Source organism: Haliotis asinina, chromosome 8 (genome assembly GCF_037392515.1).
Source record: "Haliotis asinina isolate JCU_RB_2024 chromosome 8, JCU_Hal_asi_v2, whole genome shotgun sequence".
In the NCBI taxonomy this organism is placed as follows: Eukaryota; Metazoa; Mollusca; class Gastropoda; order Lepetellida; family Haliotidae; genus Haliotis; species Haliotis asinina.
Window position 1 is genome coordinate 531627 of NC_090287.1, and position 25619 is coordinate 557245.

The 25619-nt window shown below is 39.4% G+C and overlaps 1 protein-coding gene across 7 annotated transcripts in view; it reads left to right on the top strand.

The window, feature by feature from the left end:
* Positions 1–2040: 2040 nt before the first annotated feature.
* LOC137293947 (serine-rich adhesin for platelets-like) overlaps positions 2041–25619 on the top strand; it is a 69554-nt gene continuing 45975 nt past the window's right edge. For 3 of the 7 annotated variants that reach the window (XM_067824833.1, XM_067824836.1, XM_067824837.1), the window contains exons 1-2: positions 7735–8210; positions 21891–22000. In XM_067824833.1, the coding sequence (XP_067680934.1) occupies positions 7922–8210; positions 21891–22000 (399 nt within the window). In that variant the 5' untranslated portion in view covers positions 7735–7921. Of the gene's footprint in view, positions 2187–7734; positions 8211–21890; positions 22001–24906; positions 25043–25619 lie in introns of those variants that run through there. The other 4 variants (XM_067824835.1, XM_067824838.1, XM_067824834.1 and 1 more) reach the window with 4 other exon arrangements.

The following is a 25619-nucleotide window of genomic DNA, read 5'->3' on the forward strand; positions in this document are numbered from 1 at the left end:
AAGTTATAGTTGACACTGTGTTCTGACGTGTAACCAGATGAGTGTTACCAGACACACATTACTGAGTGAACATCACAATCACTGGTGCTATCGACTGAAGAGGTCTCGCAGTGCTTAGGTATACAAAGCGCTCGTAAAAGTTCCACAATCTTACTGAATAAGTTTATGAGATATTTAAGATATTGTAGTTAGAGTTGCGCTGTAACGACTCTAGGGTTCATCTAACACACACACACACACACACACACACACACACACACACACGCGCGCGCGCTCACACACACGCTCTCACGCTCACACACACTCTCCCTCTCTCTCTCTCTCTCTCTCTCTCACACACACACACACACACACACACACATCATAACACACTTACACTTTCATTTCAGTGTGTACTTCACCGACACACGCTCGTTTAGGTGAACAACTTAGTCACCTCTCTGCAGCAAACACAATATATGTCCACATCAGAAACGCGATGTCAGTTCATTGACGGTGCCGTTCACCTGAGAGCAGACTTTCACTGGAGTAGATATACTCGTACTATGCTGCTAGAAGACTTTTGTCACTCTGTGGGTTGAGATATAACACATGCTTCTGTAACCTGGTGTCTCCAACACACAGCTATGTACCATGTACAATTTGTAAACACATGAAAGGTCGACGCCCTTCCAGATATCAATATGAGTATTTGGATTTATATATTTTTAAAACGTCCCTCTGCCAGTGGGGTTGCCACGTCTTCTAACATTTGTTATTATTGATTACTGGCACATATCAAGCATACTTTGATTATCTTTTTCTCAGTTTGAGTTTAACTATAACCATGACTTGAACATACAGAAACAGTTTAATTGAACGGCAACCTTTTAGTACAAAGCCAGTGTAGTGTAGTGTATGAGGGATCCAATAACCCAGGGAAGGTTCTGTATTGTCGGTCACTGCAGACACCTGCATATGTTGTCAGTCTGTATTCATCAACTTTACAGCATTGCACGTCGATGTTGTATTTTAAGTATGGGTGCAGAATCGTCAGCAAAAGTGAATTCCTTTCATGATTTCATTATTCATTTTGAGACCATAAGTTGTTTAGACTATGGAATTTACTATTCATCATCTGCTCGCATGCGCTTAAGAGTGATTGAGTGAGTTTAGTTTTACGTCGCACCCAGCAATATTCCAGCAATACGCCGGCGGTGTGTAAATAATCGAGTCTGGACCAGACAATCCAGTGATCAACAACATGAGCATCAATCTGCGCAAGTGGGAATCGATGACATGTGTCAACCAAGTCAGCGAGCCTGACCAACCGATCCCCTTCGTCGCTTCTTACGACAAAAATAGTCGCCCGGATTTTCACGGAAATAAGAGAAAGAAGGACTCAAAGCACACCCTTGTTTTACACACCTAGAAATACTGTAATAGTTTGCAGCTTGTTTATTATTAGTGACGAAAAAATGTTTCATTGAGACAATTCATTATTATTTTTATCATTCGATCAGGAAAACGAAACTTTTATCACGCTGTTTCAGAAAAGACAACATGTTCTACCGAATAATATGCATGATGGACGTTTACAGAGTCCCAAGATAATAACGTATCTCTAGGCTCGTATATATACTTTATCATTTTTACCACACCAAAATGCGCTCATTTTGTTGATTTCATTAAAGTTAGGTAAGAAATTCTAAATATTTCTTAAATATGTATATTATTCACCTAACTTACACATTCTTCCACCTTACAAAATACGTGTGTGTTTTCCTACCATATTCATTTAGAATATTTTTTATAAATCTGATTAAAAGCGACAGTGATGAAGAGGACAGCACACATGACGCGTTTATTGTCGGTAATGCTTTCTACGAGAAATGCTTACATTTCATTAATAAATCTTTGTCGAAACAAGCGAAACATTTTAATTGTAAAAATCTGTTATTAAAATAAGGTAAGGCATTTTAATCAATTTGTTGTAATGTCCAAAAATCACAACGAGAGCCCGACGGGAGAATGTGTCATCCCGCTCAAATCTCGCGAGATGTGGCCAGCTGTTACCCGCTTCGATACAAAACGAGTGACAGTGAGGGCATGACAGTCATTTGTCAGGCATTCGTTTTGTGTGGAGTACTTTGAAAGCTGGCTGTCATTTCGGCGGAGTAGCTGATCGGATCATTACTGCTTCTTAGGTTTGTTCTTTTTTGTTCGTTTTATTTAGTAGCCATTTACAAATTGAGGTACCTAGCAACTTGTCCTGTCTTGTGTCTTACACTGACTCGGCAATTCAACAAACAGCGACACGCTGTTGTCTGTTCTTTAGAAATTGACCCTAAGGGTTCTTTGATGTTCATAAAGATTGTCATAAGAGATCGGATCATGTATTAATCATTACTGGCGGCTACAGTGCCTACATAATTAATGACCTATAACCCGTGTTTTAGCTTGAGTCGCGTAGTTTGATGTCGTAGCTATCATTGTTCTATGTCGATCGCAGTAAACTAGGGATTTGATTAATTCCGTCAAGCCTGGCCCAGTACTGCATGCCTGCTTGATCGTGTTGTACCTGGAAATATTTCCGCCACAAAATGTTTGTTGACCAAGATGTCATTGTGGATATGGTGCTGTGGTGACAGACTTCACACAATTCTTTTCTCGGGCTTACAGACAGCCACAGACACAACGGAACCTTTTGCGTAAAGGTTAGTCTATTTTACAGCCACGAACCCCGGGGCAATGACAGATTATCAGTCATCTAATGATATATATGATATTTGATAAGCCATAGATATTTGTATTAAAATGGTCTGTTAAATGTCCGTTTAGAAGCATGAAGACATGAAACATATCAAGTTATTGTCTATCTGACATTACATCATGGTTCACACATGGAAGATAATTTTCCACAAGATTGGATGCCTTTCATGTTGAAATAGAAAATTATGGACTGACAGGTCATTTAGTTTATTATTCAGCCCCCCCTAGGTAATTGAAGGAATTACAGCATATTTGAAGGAATTGCACCTCAAATGTAAACAAACGCAGGCCACTCGAGAAACAATTGCAGCCATATCAGCAATTTAGCGGTAATAACTGAAACACATCGGCCATATCGGATGCAATGTCGGTAATACTTGAAACACACTCGGCCGTCTTCGGAGATTTTTTGGCTCACTTCCGTGACTTGTCTGTCGCGAACGGAAACTCACGCAGCAAAACATGGCGCTGTTCGAAAAAGCACCCATCTCGGTGAGTTTTGTTTTTAGTTCCTACTATTACATTTTTATATTGATCCATCTTTGACCACCCGTGTTGAATGCGTTTAGGTATGAGGTGTTGTTGGGGCTATAGCTTAATTTTTTACGAAAAGACTGTCACTGCAGTAGAGTGTCACAAGTCATGCCCATGGAGGTTGTTTATATCTGAACACGTGTGGTCAAAGATGGATAAGTATAAAAATGTAGTAGTAGGAACTAAAAACAAAACTCACCGAAATGGGTGCTTCTTCGAACGACGCCATGTTTTGCTGCGTTTCCGTTCGCGACCGACAAATCACGGATGTGAGCCGAAAAATCTCCTGAAGACAGTGTGTTTCAAGTATTACCGACATTGCTTCCGATATGGCTGCAATTGTTTCTCAAGTGGGCTGCGTTTGTTTACATTTGAGATGCAATTCCTTCAAATTTGCTGTAATTCCTTCAATTACTTAGGGCGGCCTGTTATTGGTGTGGGAGGATCTAGAAAGAGGCTCAGGGCATTGCAAATTGACTGCCAATATGTCTTACCAAATTATTCATCACAGCTCAGGTCAACACTGAACGCAAACTAGGGACTTTGTTAGGGGTCGCTATATCCCGTGCCACCCGTATCAATGACCCTAACCCTAGTAAGGAGGTGATCATAAACTGAGTCACGTCCTCATTTCTGACAGAGATGAAAGGGAGGGTGGTCATGAATATGGCTGATGAATTTGGAGGCCTTGAAAAAATGTTTCATGACCAGCGAGATCAGTCATCATACAGTAAACCCTCAGTGCACTTCAAGTTATTGCAAATATGACAATGACTATATTATGTATAAGCAAGAGTGTAATTGTGTATTCTCTGAAGCGTCTGCTCGCGGTTCACTGCACACAGAGTTTATAATTATGAGTCAATAATCACATGACCTAGTGAAAGCTCAGTGCGTCTCTCTGTCAGTTGCTAAAGAGCCCTAGGCACTCTGTAAAGTGATTGTTCTTTAATTGACCAGCTTTTACTCCCTGATTGATTACATAATAGTGGACTCTTGTAATTTTTGAATTTGGACCTCTTGATGTGTGTGTTGGAATGTATTTTTCCTCTCAGATTACTGGTATTCCAGGATGGCCATACACAAACATTTTGCAACTTTCAGCAGTGAACCTTTCATGTAGTCCTTTGGTAAGGTTAGCTATGATAAGTCTTTGTTATTTGAAATTTAGTGATCGCTTTGTGAGGCCATACTAACAGGTTTAACATGAATCACTCACAAGAGACCAAATGCTCTAGATCAGGTGTATTCACGACCATGCTGTGTATACATGTTTGTGAGATGTGAGTCTATGCATGGATAGAATAAGAGTGCTGGAATATGAATAAGAATAGTCCACGGCACTGAGTGCTATATTCAAGGTATCACTCTAGGCTTGTCCACCCCATCAACGTCACACCCCATGACAGAACTGAAATACTGTTGAAACATGTCAGACTTTGACTGAGATAGGGTGGTCAGACTTGCTGACTTGGTTGAGGTATGTCTCAGTTGCACAGATTGATACATATGACATCATTCAGTGTGAAGTCTAGCCGACTAAATCATTTCTTCCGACTGCTGCCATAAAGCTGGAATTTTACTTACTGCACTATCAAAAAGCACCTTAACTTTGTCACAATATGCTATGAGGTAATCACTCAAACAGACAGGCAACATGTGACATGTACACCAGATGGCAACCCCAGGCAAGTCACTATACCCATAGTGTAATGTTTTACTAACTAGACCAGGTCTCCAGATAATTTTTCAGCATCAAGAGTACATACTCCTTATTTTTTCAATAAAGGAGTACTGGAAAAAATTGTAGGAGTACTGGAAAAAATTGTAGGAGTACTTTTAGAGCATTGAATATAATCAATGGGGTGTCAGTAATCTTGTGTTTCATTTCATAATACACCATAACATGGCTAATCTGGTGTAAACAGGGCATTAAACAATAAAACAATATTTTTTCAGATTAAAATGTCTGTAAATGATTCTGTAAAAATTGTACATCATTGCTGTTGCATGTATCGGCTACGTGTTCTGTTTTTTTCCTATCATATCGTGCATCTGTTTTTCTGTACATATATTGATATGGTCCATATCTGGAGCCCTGCTGGACCGTAAAACTGATTAAAGTACTCAGTAAACATAAGTTGCAGTGTACAAGTAGCTTTGATCAAGTTCATATGCCGTTATCGATGATGGTTCTATGTAGGCCAGGTTGTGTCAAGTGCGTTTACCCACATTCTGCTTCATTCATTCAACATTCTTTACAAAAGTAAATACTGGGTTTTGATCACACATATCCACATAGCTGTGTATTGAATCTTGGCAATAAACTGTATAAGTGATTGTGTCTCCCTCCCACGAGTTGCAAATAGTCAATGGGTGTTCTTTCTGGGTCTCTATTGTGCTTATACGCGTGCCTTACAGTACTGCCAAACTCAGCTTTACATGCTTCACTAGTTAATCCAATATCACAACATGACTGGGTGTGTTGGACTCCATAACTATTGGCTGACTTGTGGCACAGATATGTTTTTGACTCACCTATGTGATCCGTGACATAGCAACACTTCCACTGTTGCTGTTACCTGTCAAATGTCAGTGTATGTAACTTATGGATACTTTAAAAAAAATAATAACATACATTCCTGGAATGTTTATGTGTAATTACCTTTTGGTTATGCTTCTCATTGAATAGGTAATATAGTATACTGAGAAAACAGGTGATGCTCTGATTCCTAAACTGAAAATCTGTTGAGGTTTCCCCACTGATGAAATGTAAATTTGTGTCAGCAGATGTGAACATGGCCTACATGAACCCAGATTCCAGGCCTAGATTTTCGAAGCTGTCTTAGTGCTAAGGTAGTTGTAAGTTAATGTTAATGCATAGCACTTACGACTATGTTAGCGCTGAGAGAGCTTCAAAAATCTAGGCTCCGGGTAGTGGAAGGTCATGACTAGGAGTCTCATTCATTCAGTCAGTCTGTAACAGTTCATTCCTGTCAAGTATAGAAGAACTGTGTTCTCCTTGACTTTTGCCAAAAGCCTAGCTAGCTTGGGTGTAGTCGGGTGTGTTTTGTGTCTGGTGTGCCCAGCTGATAGTTTCATACATATATTACTCTCTGTTGGAAGGTGACAGACTAGGGGTCAATACAGATGTGGGCACTCCTCATATTATTTGTCTGGATTCCTCAACCCAAGTAGATAGCCAGAAAATGAACTACATTTGTATGTGTACCTGAAATGAACTGTACCTAATACTGTTATTTGATCTACAATATTAGTTTTTGTGTAGATGATAAACTTGAATGGCTTGTGATATGTCACTCTCTACTTTGAACAATATGAGTGTTGTAATCTGGCCAAGTAAGTGGTTCTGCACGATCACCAGTAGAGAGCATTTTGGCTCACAACAGCTGTTTCATGTTGCAGCTGAACAAGTGATTAACATTCTATTCACAATATCAGAAATGAGGTTCTAGTGGTATTAGCATTTTTATTATCTTTCCTGTACTATAAATTGAGGACTGTTTATTGGCAAAGATATAGTACTGCAATATATTGCGGTGTAGGTACCAATTTTGTGATACCTATTGCAACATGTTGGGAACTTAAGTGTTTGACAGTATGTGATGCTAATTGTATATACAGATACTATTTTCTATATTAAAAGTCCCAATACATATACATGAATGTCATGGCTCTGAGCAGTCTCCGTAAGTTGCATAGTCAGAGGTTCTAGTTTCTTTTTTATGCTGTGTTTATTAATAGTATTACAGTATGCCATTTTATCATTTAATGCTGAAGGAAATCATCTGTTGTGAGTGAAAGTCTGTGTACATTGTGACCATAAAGAAAGATAAACACAAAAACTAAATATACCGGAATACTGATAATACTCCGCTGTCCGAAAACATGGCCAAAAGTTAAAAGTTTCAAATGAAATCCAGATTATGACAGAATCATTGCTACTTAAATATACTGTCTAGCTCTCATGGATACTGTGAAACCTCATAGTCTACTATGCAACTTATCCTTTTGTGGACCTGATGGAATATATATGATTTGCATAATAACAAAACACTGCTTCTACAGCCGTGGAATCTGAAAATGCAGCTCATGTCTGATCTATAGATATGACAAATATGCTTTCAGATGCCCCCATCCACCCATCCATCCCCCCCATCAGACCCCCCTTCCCTCTGTGAGACTATGTATACCCACAGACCTGACCCCTGTATAACACATTGCCACTGGAGTGATGGAGAAGAAGCAACACTGCACAGATAGAGGGCCACATAGATACTGTTCTGTTTTTAGGCATCACTATACCAAGGAATCATGGGTAAGAATCTGTAAGATCATATTGGCTGCGTATATTTCTTGCATCCCTCGCAGTCTGTGGCGGTAATGTGTGATTCACTCCTGTTGAGGTGTAGCACTACAAGCTCAAAGGAACACAACCACGGGCTTTTATGATTATGTGGAGAGTTCAGTGTAGGAATTGCCAGGTTTTTCACATGTATTATAGTGCTTGAACTTACTCATGTTTCTGAAGATTACAGCAACTCATGGAAGAGTCTGACTGAATGCTGTTAGCTAGTTGTGAAGATAGAGAACTTGTCCTTCAGTGTGTGTTCTTATGACCAGGGTGTGTGTTGTCAGCACAATGGGTGTGTCCAAGGTGACAGAAAATGGGGAGAAAAGTATGGAAGTTTGGTACTTTTGCAGGTTTTCTCCACCCAAAGTGACGTCTGAAAATTGTCCATTGTCGTCTGATGGCGAGATGGATCCTCACAGTGACACTGTCGAGGATGATGGAGGGGGAGAGGAGAACAGCATGGATGTTATCAGTCAACTCCCAGAGCAGGACAACAGAGCAACTCAGGCCATTGTGGATACTGGGCTTCATGTGGAGCAGGACACTATTGGTAGGTTATGTCCTTGTCACAGCAGCAGAAAATGACATGAACAGTTTAATATCCCTAAATGTTTTAAGATAAAATTCTCCTCGTGTGAGCTTGCAATTACACATGCAGACTTTGCCTACCTTCACACATGGCAACATCAGCTGGAGTAGTAACCTCTTGCTGCTTTTTGTCTTTTGAGACATATCTGTCTGATTCCTTATATTTCTGTTTGATTCACCTGCATATTCTGTGAATCTAACCTTACCCTTACATAAATTCAATTGGTTATTTATGATCACTAGAGTGCACATGACTGTTATTTATCAAAGTGAAACAGCAGTTAAGATCGTTGTCAACGCTCTGCTTTTAATTTGAGACTAAAGAGGCCAATGTTCATTCTCATGATAAATTAATGCTGTCAACATAATCTATTTTGGTATTGTTTCTCTAAATATACTGAATAGTACATCTGTTTCTGCAATTATTGTGTTCCTCAGCCAACATTTGTCTTCATGATACAATACCCGTGTAGATCCATGTTAGAGGCAACTACAGGATTGGGTGGTCAGGAGCGCTGACTTGGTTGACTCTTGTCATTGGTTCCCCAAATCGTACAAATTGATGCTTATGCTGTTGAGCATGGGGTTGTCTGGTCCAGACTATTATTCACAGAAACCTGACATATAACTAGAGTGCAGCGTAAAGCTAAACTCACTCACGACAATATTCACTCATGACAATAGATACATTGTAATTTTTTAATGTTGATATTTGTAACTCATTATGTTCATGTGAAGGATCAGCAGGCTAGCTTTGTGACTAAGAAAATCTGGCTCCATTCAGAATTTTGTACTATGTACAAGTTAATTAAGGGGTGTTTTTCTTACAGTTCATCACAAATGTTACTGGTAAATTCTGTTCGGAGCAAATTTTCTTTTGAATGTCTTCTTTATTTTGACAGAGATATTGGAAGAATATTTAGAAAATTTTTGAAGTTTCTCATAATTCATTCAGTTAAGATGTGTGTTAGGCTTGCTGTTCTGGTGATACATTCACAAGTTCAGGTCTTGTGGAGAATTCTTAAAATGCAGTGAGTATTATTTCAGCAATAGCTCAATTATATGTTGCTTCGGGACATTCTTGAATTTTGCTGTTAGTAGACTCCTAATGACTGTTGCCTCACATGGGACAAAGCCCCTTGTATTAGTTGTAAGTAAGGTATTAACACGCTAGTCCTAGCCTCAGGCTAGCAGGGCCTTAGCCACACTACATGTGGAAGAAGGCAGCAAGGCTGGTCCTGCACTGGTCAGATTTGTAACTGTGTGGATTAACAACTCCATGTGAAACTGCTAATCTGAGACTGGCATCCGTGTCAATGTCAGAGTTGTTGTCTCCAAGGCCAGAACAAACTCTGGGAAACCTGCAAACACTGACAGCCACCTGATGTGATCCATCTAGGAGTGCTAGGTGGGGATGTTACAACACTGCCTCATTCTCTTCAGTCAAACATGATTATATGAATTTTATGTTGAATATGAAATGATTTCATAGTGACTTTATTTACTGACGATTCTCAGTCTGGGATAAACCCATCAGTTGTGGGTTGTTGTGACAGTTGAATCAACATTTAGTGGACCTTCTACTAGTGGTCACAGACTGTAGAGGTGCTGATGAGTCACACACAACAGAATAATAGTAAAGTCTCTTTCAGTTTCACACCACTGACACACTGTGTCCCTCACCCTTCACTGTGTCCCTTCTACTTCCTGCATGCTTGTTAACATATTATTGTTAAATCTTTCACTTCAGTTGTGACAGAAGCTTCAACCACAATCTCCAACCAACATTTCTCCATGTAGGATCTTCACTCTTGTCTTGTCTCTTCTTCCTGTCCAGGGTCAAGTTTTGGTTTCAGATTTCAGATGAGGAAAGGCTGTGCCAGGGCTTTTGTAATGGATGATTTGGGAGAAGAAAAATGAACATTAGTACACATTTATGATTTTGATGGAACTTTCTTATGGATGATCATAGTCTCCAGTACAATTCTGTTCGGCCTAATTAAGCATGGCTAGGAATATTGATAAATAATGTGCACATTTACAAAAACTGAAGCTTATGAGAAGGGTTTATAGATTCAAAAGCTTTTGGCACATATTGTCAAAACTAACTATAATAGAGGAATCTTTTACATGAAAATCAGCTAGTGTCCTAGAGAGTCAACTGATGAGAAATCCTGTTCAGTTTCCTGTGCAGGAGATAAAGACGAAATTCAAGGAGTCCATGTTGAAGCACTGCGCTACAATTTAGTGAATCAGTTGATTAAAATTCTATGGCAAGAAATTTTATATCAAAGATTGTTAAAGATATTATTTAAGATATCAGACATTCCTCTGGCTCTACTGGGGACAACAGCTTGACCTGAGAAGTGATCATTTGTACTCTGGGATGTACTGAGAGTGAGACCAACAGCTTGACCTGAGAAGTGATCATTTGTATTTTGGGATGTACTGAGACCAACAGCTTGACCTGATAAGTGATCGTTTGTACTCTGGGATGTACTGAGAGTGAGACCAACAGCTTGACCTGAGAAGTGATCATATGTACTCTGGGATGCACTGAGACCAACAGTTTGACCTGAGAAGTGATCATTTGTACTCTGGGATGTACTGAGAGTGAGACCAACAGCCTGACCTGAGAAGTGATCATTTGTACTCTGGGATGTACTGAGACCAACAGCTTGACCTGATAAGTGATCGTTTGTACTCTGGGATGTACTGAGTGTGAGACCAACAGCTTGACCTGAGAAGTGATCATTTGTACTCTGGGATGTACTGAGACCAAGAGCTTGACCTGATAAGTGATCATTTGTACTCTGGGATGTACTGAGAGTGAGACCAACAGCTTGACCTGAGAAGTGATCATTTGTACTCTGGGATGTACTGAGACCAACAGCTTGACCTGATAAGTGATCGTTTGTACTCTGGGATGTACTGAGAGTGAGATCAACAGCTTGACCTGAGAAGTGATCATATGTACTCTGGGATGTACTGAGACCAACAGCTTGACCTGAGAAGTGATCATTTGTACTCTGGGATGTACTGAGACCAACAGCTTGACCTGAGAAGTGATCATTTGTACTCTGGGATGCACTGAGACCAACAGCTTGACCTGAGAAGTGATCATTTGTACTCTGGGATGCACTGAGACCAACAGCTTGACCTGAGAAGTGATCGTTTGTACTCTGGGATGTACTGAGACCAACAGCTTGACCTGATAAGTGATCGTTTGTACTCTGGGATGTACTGAGACCAACAGCTTGACCTGATAAGTGATCATTTGTACTCTGGGATGTACTGATACCAACAGCTTGACCTGAGAAGTGATCATTTGTACTCTGGGATGTACTGATACCAACAGCTTGACCTGAGAAGTGATCATTTGTACTCTGGGATGTACTGAGAGTGAGACCAACAGCTTGACCTGATAAGTGATCAATTGTACTCTGGGATGTACTGAGACCAACAGCTTGACCTGAGAAGTGATACTGCGACATACTGGCACCAAGAGCTTGACCTGTACTGTTTGGTACTGGAGTTTATAGCCATTGATGTAACAATGATGAACCCTTGGAGTCAGCAGATGCTCACGTCGTTGTGTTTCATAGTTACTAGCTTATCATATTGTGCTCACATTGTGTTGATTGTGGATTTTCTATGTCACTTTGTCTGAGATAAAGTCATATAGGATTCTGTGGCCCCCTCACCCCATCTGATTTTCAGGTGAAATCACTTCCACCTTTCACCAGATACTGTTAATGGCCAGTTCATCAGTAGTATGTCAGCACTATTGTCTACTTTCATCAAGAAACAATCTTCTTGTGAAACTGGACAACAGTTGAAATATTTTATGATTTATAAATGTTCTGTGGCTATGGAGAGTAGAACAAATCCATTTAATAAATTATTACAGGAAAATTCATCAAAGTTGGAAAGTGCCTATTCAGTACTTGTTTACTAAAAGTACATTTAGTTGGTGGAATTTTATTATCATTTTTTTTCTGGCAGACCTTTTGAATGAGTTGTTTATGATTTAATCTGAAAACACATGTTTTGAAGCAAAAGCTTGTAGCCACTTAATTGTTTGTGATGTAAATTTTGCTTCATCAGATAATTAGAGGGAATAGTGTATAGAATACTACAGTACAGGAACCAGGGGAATTTAGTGTATCTATTTGTCCTTATTTCCTGCTAGTCCATGTTTTCTGTGACTACTGAACCCAGTTCTGGCCTGACTATCATCCTCTCTGAATGAGGAAGTCCAATGGTTAGTTTAGAGAGATAAGCAGGTCTACCTTACAAACAGTGAACAAATCATCAAAACTGAACACATATACACCACAACAGAACAAAAGTCACCAGAAACTGCCACAATATCTGCCGCCAAATTGTGCAGAATAGCAAGCCTCACACTGGGAAGTATGAACATTGGTTTGAAGCTTAAAGGGGAATATGAGAGAATTTCAATAATTTGCTGTGTGAAAGATAAAGTTATCAAAAACATATACCCAAAGTTTCAAGTACAAAGTATGAATATTTTCGTCTTAATCGCGAAAACAGTTTCTTTTATCTCAGCCTTGGCCATTATGCATATTCTGCTTGAAGTCACGTCACCTTTCCGCTCGTGACGTCAGATGTGACTAGCTTCCAAAGACCAAGCGCTCCAGTAATACAAGTCGTGTTGTTTCTGTCATTTTAGCAAATGGTACGATACTTTATTCAGTTGCCGGGGGATGCATGGAATCATGGAACAATGACAGAGCCACTGTTTCATCCATTTTCCAAGTATAAAGACAGATTTAGGCAAGAGAAATATTCTGATCATTTCGAGCCAGGAACCCTTACTTTCAACACTAGTTGACATCGGAATGCCCTCATCACAGTCACACTATATTAAAGTACAATGAAAACATCTCTGTGTGTTTGAACTGTAATACCATCATTTGTGTAATTCGTCTGTTTAAACAGATAAATTAGTACTTAATGAATACAGTTTATATATCACAATCTGGCACCTTAACAATATAACTGAACCGATAAAACCTATTATTCGACAGTTGTTTATATGATGAACTTACAAAAAGAGAAATGTTATTCGAAGATGTCCTTCTTCGATAAACATTTCTAATGCATTTATCGTGTAAAAGAGTTTATTCTTGTATAAATACATTTATTATAATTGTTAGCCACCATTTCAAGCTCACTGTACTCAACAAATATCTGTGCTATGGTAGCTGTATCATTGGCGTGTGTCCCCCCTTACGAAATAAACACAATCTGACAAACTTACTAGTCTGTGTTCCCGAGTTTTCCGATGTTGACATCAAGTGGTCAAGGTGTTAAAATTGTGAGAAATTTGCTCCATGTATAGATTATTAGGCATATTTCCTTCACAGTTGAATGTAAAACCAGTCAAATAAGGCATTGTTGGGCTGGATACGCGCATGTTTCTACTCAAAGGTGTTATAAAGTTTTGGTTTGAAATATTAAGAATGGAATCACCGCCTTCCTCGCCAGTGGTATCTATTCCTAAAAAGCTTGATGAAAATGGTAAGCATACATGGGTTTCAGATATCTGCCACAAATTTTTCACAACTGGTGTTTCATAATTTTGGATAGAGCAAGGTGCAGGAAAAATACAAATGTGTAACAGCACTTTTGTATGAAAAATCTGTGATATATATTCCCAGATTTGGCATGACTTTGTACATCCACAATTTTAAGGAATTACTCGACTTAAGAATTACAGCCTGAAATAAAACCTTACAGTACTAAATGATCACACCTTGATTCGTGCATTCTGTAAATAACGTATTGCATTGCCGTACGTTAAAGTAAATTTATTCAGAACATTGTACTAATGAAAGCATTCCTGTGTGCACTATGTATGTATGTTGAAATAGTCTAGAAATTCTCGAAGATGAGTACCATGTATTATTTGTATGTGAAAGGTATGCGCATCTCGGAACAAAATAATTACATAGTATCAATTTCAAAAGTCTGTTCTCGGTACATAAAATACTCAAACCATAACTTCTGTCGCTGTTTTCATGAAACATGTGTTTTCCTTTTCATAAAGATATACATATGTTCTTCCTGTCACCTGTTATTTCTATGTCGTCACAATCAATTGTACTTTGGGTCCCTGGCCAAACTACCGAATAAATAAATTGAATTGATATGAATCAAATTGGTGCCTCCGTTTCGTGGATTCTTCCTCTTCATCTTCATCGGAAGTTTCTGCTGCACGATGTAATCACCTGGTATTTGGTTTACAACCAAAGAGGATGCCACCGGCTATAGTCACATTTGACATCATGTCACGTGATCATTAACTGTTGGGTGTTTTCGTAGTAAGCGAAAATCTGATGTTGTTTTTCACGTTTTTATTGCGATTTTACAAACGTTTTGAGGCATACGGAAAGTGATCTTTAGGATGCTCTTTTCTATATATCAAAAAATAGTTTTACATTAGTATTCTCCTTTAATTCAATAGGGGTTGATGCGCAACATCCCCATATCAAATTTTCAAAATTAGACTCATGGTGACGAAAAAGATTATTGACTACAGCCTGTTTGTCTCTCCTCGCCACCATCTTTTATGATATTTATGCCATTTCGGGATGCCATGGTTGTCGTATTTGGACGCCTTGACTACCGTTTTGTGCGCTTGGCGACTGTTCTCGGACACTGTTGTAGCTGATACGCAAGTTTTGTTTCCATTTCAAACGATTAGTTTTCTGTTACAGGGGGTTTGTTTTGGTTTTAGAGGATATTGTGGCAGTTTCTGGTGATTTTTGTTCTGTTTTGGTGTATATGAGTTCAGTTTTGATGATTTGTTCACTGTTTGTATGGTAGGCCTGATAAGGTAAGCAGCTACCACACAGGCAACTTAGTTACCTGTAGGATATTACCAACACAAGAAGAACAGAGAAAGATACTTTGCAATGATATGTTTGCATAGAGTTTTAGAGCCACGTGTTGATGTTATATGGCCATAACTGAGTTACTTGTAAAGTTTAAACTTTGGAGCATTCATGTTGCCACACTGATGTCTGATTCAAACTTGTGTTGAAGTTATGATGACAGTGATTTGATGACTTGTGTTCCCTTCAGCAACCAACAGGTGCTGCACATATTATGGATGAGTTGTCTAAGAGCCCACAATGTATTGTGCAAAGTCGTACCATCAATTTGAATCCTCTTTTTACCCCAAATGAAATTGTCAACTGAGTTTGTCATGTAGGTAATTCAGCTATGCCCTGCTTGCCCTACACTCAGCAGCACATCCAGCTGTGATCCCATGTCACTCCCAACACTTTTGTGCCATAATACCTGCCTCACTCCACTGTGTTAGATATCACGCAGTGGTTCATGTAATTTGTGGTGATGAAGTAGCATTACAACTAGCAACTAGTCAATCAGTTTTAATCAGCCATCTGCTGGGACGATCATTCTGGAGGTGATTCCCAGCAGTATTTGTCAACAAAGGTTTCGACCCCATCCCCCCCCCCAAGAGGGTTCTGCATGATTTTCCTTCTTCCTATGTGTGTAAATATGACTGGTCATAGAAACGTGTTTGTCCAAGATCATATCCAGTCAATGTTGCTGATAAGCATCCCGACTCTTGTGGTAAGTCATGTAGGATCTGTCCACACAATAATTATGAGCTTAAAGGATTTTCATGTGATACTCCAAAACACCATGTGAGAAGCTTGACTCAAGCTCAGTGTCAGGGTTTATGGTAAAACGATTGAGGGAGAAGTGTCAAATTGAGTATGTGGCTGTCAACCTGCCTTCCACCATGTCTCACGGAATCAAGTCTTGTCATAGAATAGACTTCCTTAAGAAAGGGTGTTGAAATACCTACTGCTTGCTGCACCTGGTTTACCATATGATATGGGCCTGTAAGTAGGTTAAGTCATTGGCAGCTGGCCAGTGGAGGGAAACCAGGAGATTCGCACAGACCAGAACCACCTAGTCTACACCTCCAGTACACAAAGTATATACCTATATACATAGTCAATAAGCTCTGACGGCATATTAAGCTTGTAGTACATGAACTCTCTCCCTAGGTGGTTTTAGCTTGAAATAACATTCTGAACCTATAAATCCGATCTTATGACATATTTATGCTCCTCTAATGTTTAAGAATGATAACCTTTTTGTAGTATGATGCTAAAAAATGATTTACTCTTTTTGTAATAGTTATGATTGTGTTGTGCCCCTATGTTTAAACACTGATTGTTGGATCTATTGTGAGATTCACTGAACCTGTCTGTCTGTTTGCCAGCACCATGTACAGAAGCTGGAGAGTAAATGTCTAAGACCTGGTTCACTTGTCTCCTATTTCGAGCGAACATGGACATACAGCTGAAAAACTGTTCAAAGCAGCATTGAACATGGGCCACTCACTCACTCTGTTTTATCAGAACAGAAACAGACTGTTGTCAGAGACATCATGAGCGAACAAAACCTGGTGGTGACACATCTTATGTCGCATGTAAACAGTCAGGATATCAGTCTGAGGACCTGTGCATGCTCATTGAACAGTGTGATAAATCTTGGCTTTGTTCTGAGGTACAAGTATTAACTCGCTTCACTTGTCCGATGGGAACATAACTCTTCCCAGACTGTAATCAAGCCCTTCATGTGAAAGGAGGGAGCGGGCCAGGATACTTGGCTGGTAATTATTGCTTCTCTTCAATACAACACTGGGACTAAGTGGGCTGCCATCACCAGTCATCTATGTGACTTCAAATTGTGGACAGCTCTCATTGTCATTAGGCTGAGACCAGGAGTGGGAAACTCTGTTTCATTTGAGGGATAATAGGCAAAATATTCCTTGGACGTGGTTTATTGTTGGATACAGCCATAAGTCTACGTTAGAATTTCTATTTGTTGTTGACATGTATTTATCATGGACAAAATGAAAATGTTTGTATTGATACTAACATGCACTTTGTGTTGTATGGTACACCACTGGTCAGAATGATGTTTTCAGTCTTCCAGCTAATAGTCACTCAATATATTCTTTGCCCCAATTGCAAAATACAAAATATTCCTGTCATTTTGTGACGCTTTCAGGTTGTAAACAGAAACGTGGCAACACACCCAGGGTGCTGTACTTAAGAAGTTAACATGCATAAAGTATCCTACTTACTGTACTACAAGCAAGCTTCAGAAGTGTCCAGCAAACAAATTAAAGGGTTACATAAACCTTGAAGAAGAATGTTGTTATTTGAGTTTATGAAGGTGGATTTTGGTGTTAGATAAGCATTTTCCAAATGTTGGAAAGTCAGTTATTTTTTTTTTCATTTTGATTTAGACATATTTATTTCTGAAACCTAGGTTGTTAAACGAGCATTTTTATGCTTTTATTAATACCGAACCAGCAACATGACAATTTGAAGATCGTGAAACGAAAACAATAGACAACTGAAATGTTCATAGATTAAAAAAGTGTTATAAGTATGTACAACATTGATGAAATTAACAGTACTATATAATGATAAGTGCTGCAATGACGGCAGATAATCATACAGTTCTAGCTTTTTAGATTTCACAGTCAAAAACAGTATGAAAATTGCCTGTGCATGTACAAATCAATTACTTTTAGGTGTGAAGTGATGAACAGATATTAATATATCCATTTCAACATTTTTGCTTAAACTCCCATATCACCATAGCATATTACCATATAGCACAGTTTCTAACTCATATTTGTGGATGTAAAAGAAGGCATTTTGTCTAATTCCACTATATTTAGCACAAGTAAAGAAATAATTATATGAATTCTTGATTTGGTGCTCACAACAGCAGACCAGGTTTTCTGAAAATTATTTTTGAAATCTGTTCCAGTTAAGATCACTGCAGTCTCAGTCAGTTGTCAATTATCTGACAGTTTCTACCATCATAATATACATCGAAGTTCACATTACGTTTATTTTGAACTTTGGTAAGGGTTTTGAAATCAGGTAGAGACAGACACACAGCTTCTAACCTTGAGAGGCAGTGAATTCCAGAGTTTGACTGTGTTCGTTGTTCGGCAGTAGATGCTCAGCGCAGTAGATGCTTAGTGCTGTAGATGCTCAGCTCAGTAGATGCTCAGCGCAGTAGATGCTCAGTGCAGTAGATGCTCAGTGCAGTAGGTGCTCAGTGCCGTAGATGCTCAGTGCCGTAGATGCTCAGTGCAGTAGATGCTTAGATAAGTGCTATAATGTAAGGGGTAACAACTATTTTCCCTGATTTACTGGGGTAACAGATTGCACAGGTAATCCGGTAATAAGTGATGATACATTTCATAAAATGATAGCAGTTTGTAGTATTTACGCCTTTCATTCAACAACAAAGTGAAGGAAGTTTCGCAATAAATCTTTTCATCATTTGTGCCACGGACAGCACCACTTACTGGTTTAAGGGCACCTGTACATTCATAAATATCCCAATTTGCTGGTGAACTTGCAGCATGTGTATTGGTTTTGTATGACATGTCATACTCAAACAGTATCCTGACACTAGCTCTGACAGTTCTGCTTGAGGCAGACATATCCCGCTGGTGCCCGTTAGAGCAGGTAGTCTTTGTGTAAACAATTAAGTCTTTAACAACCACAGGACATATTGTTAACATTGTTTTTTGCAGACACAGTGTGAGAACCTACACCAGATTTACCTAGAACGCCCTTTCATTGATGCATGAGATATGTCATTTATGTGAGAAAAGCATGTTAGTGTCTGGTGTACCATCTGAGTGTGTATTGCCCAAGGCAGCAGTTAGGCTTTAGTGACTGTCCTTAACAGCCTTCCAAGAAGCTGCCAGTAGTTGTACAGAGTTGCAGCTCCCAGGAATGCCAGTGATCGTGATTACCAGTTTATTTTCTCTTTCATGAAAGTGATACTATATATTTCAATGATTTGCTTTTCATATAAATGTTCATCAAAAACAGCGATGATGAACCAGCTATGAGTGATGATGAATTGACTGAACACTAAGAATTTGCTCTGTGGTTATGAAAAAATATGTCATGAAAACCCATCTAATGCTACAAAGTTAGTTTGACTATGTTCAGTTTTCTTTATTTGATCAACATCATCAAACAAGACAATGCCCATCTCTGACTCGGCTTTAGTCTGTCATACAGAGCCAGAAGCAAATATATGCAAGAAAGCAGATGCAAGTCTTGAAAATGTGGCAAGTCTAGATTCCCTCAGGGCTCCATTTCATCATATTTTATTTGTTTCTTGTGTTGTGTTGTTTCTTGTGTCAGTCATCAGTTTGACTGGGCCATGATTAATTGCATCAAAAACTACTGATATAAGACTCATATAGCTGCAATATTTCTTAGTACAGTGCTAGGCAGCAAACAATTATGAAAGGGTTCTTTACATATTCTAGACTCTCTGAAGGATTAGTAACCTGCTGGATTAGTATCCTGACATCACCTTAGTCACCATCTGTCAACCTTGCTGAACTAGACTAATGATATTGACAGGCTTAGTTTCTGCATCATAGGACAATTTTCCATTTCTGTACTTTTACTGTAAATTAGATGTTTTCATTTAAATCCCCTCTTCCCGGGTATTTGACCTGACAAGTCAAGGCATGCTATTATGAAGAGACAATTGATTATGAGGACAATAGTTTGCATTGATCGAACGTAAAGATGAACACGCCACCCGAACAGTCACAAAGGTTCAGATGTGAAAAAACTTTCTTCTTTCCCCCTCAAACAAGTGAGATGTACCAGAGTGAATATGTGCAAAAAACTGTTGGAAGGATTGACCATCTCATCACAAAAGGTAACCATGTTTTGACCACTGTGTTGTGTCCAATGAGGTATGAAGGTAAGTTCAGGTACACTGGAGCATCCTCCATCAGCTGCATCCTTCCTTCACATCCATAGAGAAGTCTCTGAGACACTGTATCCAGTGTCACTGTAACCTGCCAGTTAACAGCCAGTGTAAAGCACCTACATTTATCCATAACCTGGCAGTAACGAAGGTTGAATAGAAATTGAACTTCGCTACCTTGTCCATCAGTTGGTGATAATGTGTGTATAATGGATGTGATGTCTGCTAAATGGGTGTTTCCTTATCAGCAACGATATCTGATCCAAACAAGATCTTATCTTTACTTGACTCCATACACACAGGTGAAGTGTAATGAGATTTAATTTGATATTAGCAGTAGATATTGGGAGAGAAGGGTGGGGGGTCAGTATTTGTGTGTCTGGGAGATTTGAAGCTGGGGGATGTATTGATTTATCATCACGTTGGCGGACATCTCGCTGTGTCACAACAGGCCATGGTTTTCTGGAGGCTCCTCATTATACGGTATTTTGTGGATGGGTCTTTGTTCTGGCAGCCCACTGTGCTCACAAAGGGTAGAAATCAGTTTATTCATGGTTTCAAACATGTTTGAAGAATTTTGAAGAGTGGTTCAGTTGCTAGTGAGTTCAACTACTAATTAGTTGCACCGTGATTTTGATGCCTGCTTAAACAATGTACAAGTTCATGTTAATAGTGGTGTTCTTTGTTATGACTTGTCATTCAACGAGATATATGATCCTCTGTAACTATTATAGATACATGTCATGCAGATTTTGTGATCTGATCCTCTGTAACTATTATAGATACATGTCATGCAGATTTTGTGATCTATTATGTAAACTTTGTTATCTGTTATATCTGATAAATGTTTGTTCTGTGATGATTAATAATGGCGAAACATGCTGCAATCTGTATCCAACTTAAAGTTGTCTGCAGGTGCAGAAGTTAGGCTTGTTTTTAGATGAAAGAACTTTTGTGATAATGAAGACTATTTGATGTCTGTATTGTTGGACTTGTTGTGTACACCAAACTTTATAGTCTGATGTGAATAATTCCAGTCCCAGTGAACATTTTGGACAGCATTCTGTGAATTCTGTCAGTTGTTTGCTCCAGTCATTCATGTATTTTCACTGACTATGTGACTCTTCCATCCTTTTGTCTGACTGGGACACTGACTGACCCTAGAACCCTCTGAGTCATGGAAGTTACAGATTCCACTCCGTAGCATTGGACTCACTGGCCTAACACAAACATGGAGGAAACAGTTCCACTATGTGGCTATCTTGCACCTTGCTAACTCTTACCTGCTCATTTGGTTGGCAGAATGTTTGTAGAAAATAAGGTAAAGGAAACAGCATTGTGGAGATGGTTTTATGGAACCACTGCTTTTGACAGCATGCATTGAGCTGGCAGTGTGTGGTGGAAGGAGAATTGTGTGGCACACACTGTACTCTAAACCACGGCTTGATACAGTGTCCTTTACATATACTGTTGGAGTATTCAGATCCCTTAAAACTTAGATTCCTGACTTTCTGCTTATTTCAAGAAAACCTCAACTTACATGTTTTATTCCTTAAATGTACTTAGTTGTGTCACAACAGCAAGTTTCCATGACTACAGCCTGGTTGTGTTATCTAATACATGCGAAGCCTTTAATAACAGTTAGTCTGAGGTTAATCCTTGTTCTGACAGCATTACTCTTTCCCCCATAGCAAGGTGGGATATAACCACAGTTATCTCATACCTACAGTGATATATATAATAGTCTGTGTTCTCCATGTATGTTGCATGTGCTAATGTGTACTTAACCTTGCAGTTGGTGGGATGGACAACAACAACAGAGATGTGTCTGAGGGAGACAGCAGTGCAGGCAAGGGTGTGGCTGGGGGAGGGGGAGACATCAACGTGGAGGAGCAGCTAGTTATGGTGAGCAGACAGTCACTGTTCCATGTTTTATCACAGAGATTGGTATATTGGCTGTAGGGCTGGCTATCCATAAGATCATGGATATGAATTGTAGATAAATATCGAAAAAGGAACTTTGAGGGAAAAATATTATTTAGAAGCTGCTCATAAATAGTGACCCAGTTATAATTGTTAGGTATATGAGCAGACTAAAGCTTCATATTTTTTACCAAAGTTAATGAAGAATATTATTAACACAATATTCATATTGAAATTTGTTAATAATTCTTCCTATCAACAATATATCCGATTACGATCTGTCGAACCAGCTCTAATTCTCTGTGTATCATATCAGTTTTTTAGTTATTGGAGTGATTAAATATCTTTAATGTGAGTGGAAACCACTTTCAGTTTACAGCATTTGCCTCCACAATGTATTCCAAATAAAGTAGGTCTTCAGCTGACCCTTTCTTGACCTGACTCAGGGAGAAGAGGTCTCATTCTGTCTCCATCTGGAGTGGAGAATAGATGATGGCACTCTGATGTTTAGTGGTACTGTGCGGGGATGTCTGAGTGGTGCTTGCTGTACTGGGATGTCTGAGTGGTGCTTGCTGTACTTGGATGTCTGGGTGGTACTGTATGGGGATGCCTGAAGGGGTCTGGCTGTACAAGGATGTCTTAGTGTATTGCGATGTCTGAGTGGGGCTGTACAGGGATGTCTGAGTGGGGCTGTACAGGGATCTCTGAGTGGTGCTGTACCGAGATATCTGAGTGGGGCTGTACTGCAGTGTCTGAGTGGGGCTGTACTGTAGTGTCTGAGTGGGGCTGTACAGTAGTGTCTGAGTGGGGCTGTACTGCAGTGTCTGAGTGGGGCTGTACTGCAGTGTCTGAGTGGGGCTGTACTGTAGTGTCTGAGTGGGGCTTTACAGGGATCTCTGAGTGGTGCTGTACCGAGATATCTGAGTGGGGCTGTACTGTGATGTCTGAGTGGTGCTGTACAGGGATCTCTGAGTGGTGCTATACTGGGATGTCTAGTGGTGCTGTACTGGGGTGTCTAAATGGAGCTCTACTCAAACAAAATTCTTGAGAAAAGCTTTCATATTGCCGGATGTAATGATAGACATCAGCATATATACACTTCCGCTTACAGATAAAAAATCTTGTAGCAGCTTCTGTTAAATAACATATTGACAATGTTAAATTCATTCAAAATTTCCTCTGTGGTACCTGGTGAGACAAGTCATGTTACTGTTAACCCTCTGGTACCTCACCTGCAACTTGGGTTATCTTGGGTAATAATGACCCTTTTATGTTGTATGCATTGAGCATGCTCGTGCGAAGTGGAGTTCAGCGCTATGTAAGTTAAGGGCTTCACATTCTTCTTGAATACAAAGGATACATTCAGCTAACTTTCAGTTAGCTTTGACTCACTTGACCATCTCAGTAGTTTAGTTTTGGGGTAGAAAGTTGAACAGATTGATGGATGTAACTTGATTTGTCAGCAGTAATGAGTGAAGTGAGGAAAGGTTCTCCCTCACATGCCTCCTGTGCTCTCCCTACAGGAAGATTAATACTTTCTGTTTCCATAATTAGCTTGACAGATTCTCTATGCTATGCATGGTAACAACAGTGTCAGGCCAACAGATCAGGTGCATACAGTGCTTTTGTTCTCAGCATATTCCATCTAGATTCCAGCTGGGGGAAACAGGGAGTTGACCTCTGTTTGGTGGATTTCCATCTGTCATTTGTCTGTTTCGCTCGACTCAAAGGGTGATGAAATGCAATAACTGTCATACTGCATGATCAGAGGTTTGATATGTAGTCCATTATTCCCCCTTCATCACACTGTATGATAAATGGATTGTATCATAGAATGTCTATTTAATATGTAAATGAAAGCTTGATTTTCAGGATTTAGCATGATGTAATGATTTTTAAAATGTAAAATATTTTCTTTACCTTTATATTCATGAAGTAAGGGATACATATAAGTTTTGATGATTACATCCAAAATTCCCAGATGTATTAAAGAGACATCCTATGATCACATTGGGTGATGTACTGGCTATGTTCTATGAGACTGAGTCAGGTAGGTATATCTTTATCAAGAGAGTTAACATCCTTGTGTATTATACAGATTTTCTGTTTCCTGTACATATTTGTATTGTGAGACATCTTTATCCTGAGGCACATTTTGCATGGTGCATGACTGACTCTCTGCTTGGTTGTACAAGAATCCTCCTGTATTGATATTAGGAAACACTGGGACAAGCACAATGTGCAGTACAGAATACATTCCACGCATTCTCTAGCACAGATATAGATTGACATTTATCAGACATTTTGTTGTGTTTACATTTTAATTAAGTTGACTAATCCCCTTTGGCTAACATGTAAGCTCCTTTGATATCTAATGTTCAGTTTTCTGTAGTAGACCATCTAAGTAGTAGCTTACATCTGAGGTGGAATGATTGTGTTGTCAACATGAGTTTTCCATCACAGTCTCAGTGGAGCAACATACACATTTGCTGTACCCAGACTCACTCCAGTCCAGGTCAGTCTGACCCAGGGAAGCTGTGTAACTGAGAGTTACTCACTTTGCTGTGTATTAAAGCAGTATATATCATTTACTGACAGAATTTTTCTTTAATATGCAGAAAACAGCTTCTTTCACTTAGCATGAAGTCAGCAAAAAATCGCTACAATATTATCATACTTTGCTCAAACAAATCTGTCTCATAAATCTTTCATCATTTGTTTGCCTTTGAAAATACAAATAAAATTGAAATTGAACACCTAAGAATGATTTGTTGTATGACAAGGCACTTAAAGATTAATGCACTCCACTGTGAGCCTGTCGGGGGGGGGGGGGGGGGGTGGGGGGTTAGCTGTGTAGATATGTCAGGCAGACTGGATCAGGTCTCCCTGCCATAAGCATTCACAAACTCAGACATCCATGTAATGTAGGCAGTGTAGGGAACACTGCACCACTGCCTGCATTTGTTCTTTTCAAAATGGACAGTGAAGACTTAACCTTTCTCTCACATCAGTGCTTGCATGAAGGTCAGTTCTTTGTTGTTGTTTAGATAGCATAATTAGTGAATACTGTGTTGGGTTGTGTTGCTGACTGATTTTGCCTGCAGGACACCGCCAGGCCGCCAGGCCGGTAGTGGCACTTGTGGAACAAGTTGTTTTTGCCTGCAATTCCGTCAAAATGTCAGTCTCAGCAACCATATACACATATATACTTCTACAGCCAGCCATGATGTATGCATGGCACAGGGGCCATGAATGCCATTTTAGAGAATGTCAAAGTGACATTTAGAAAATAGAGGAAGTTCTGCTTTCATGTATTTAGATACAACTACCTCTCTCTCTGTCTCTATCTCTGTCTCTCTCTCTTTCTCTCTCTCTTTCTCAGTGTGGATGGAGTCATATGATGGCAGTCTTTAGTTTTGATAAACATGCAGAAATATCAGAGATCCTTTCTGGGAAATACTATTTTGAAGTGCACTGCCTCTTGCTGTCATGGTTGGTAATATTGGCTCTGTGTTGGTTTAGCTGGTTTGAGAGATAGCTAATCTGTTTCAACTCCTGACATTAGTTCACACAACAGTGTTCCCTATGAGGAATGAGGAAA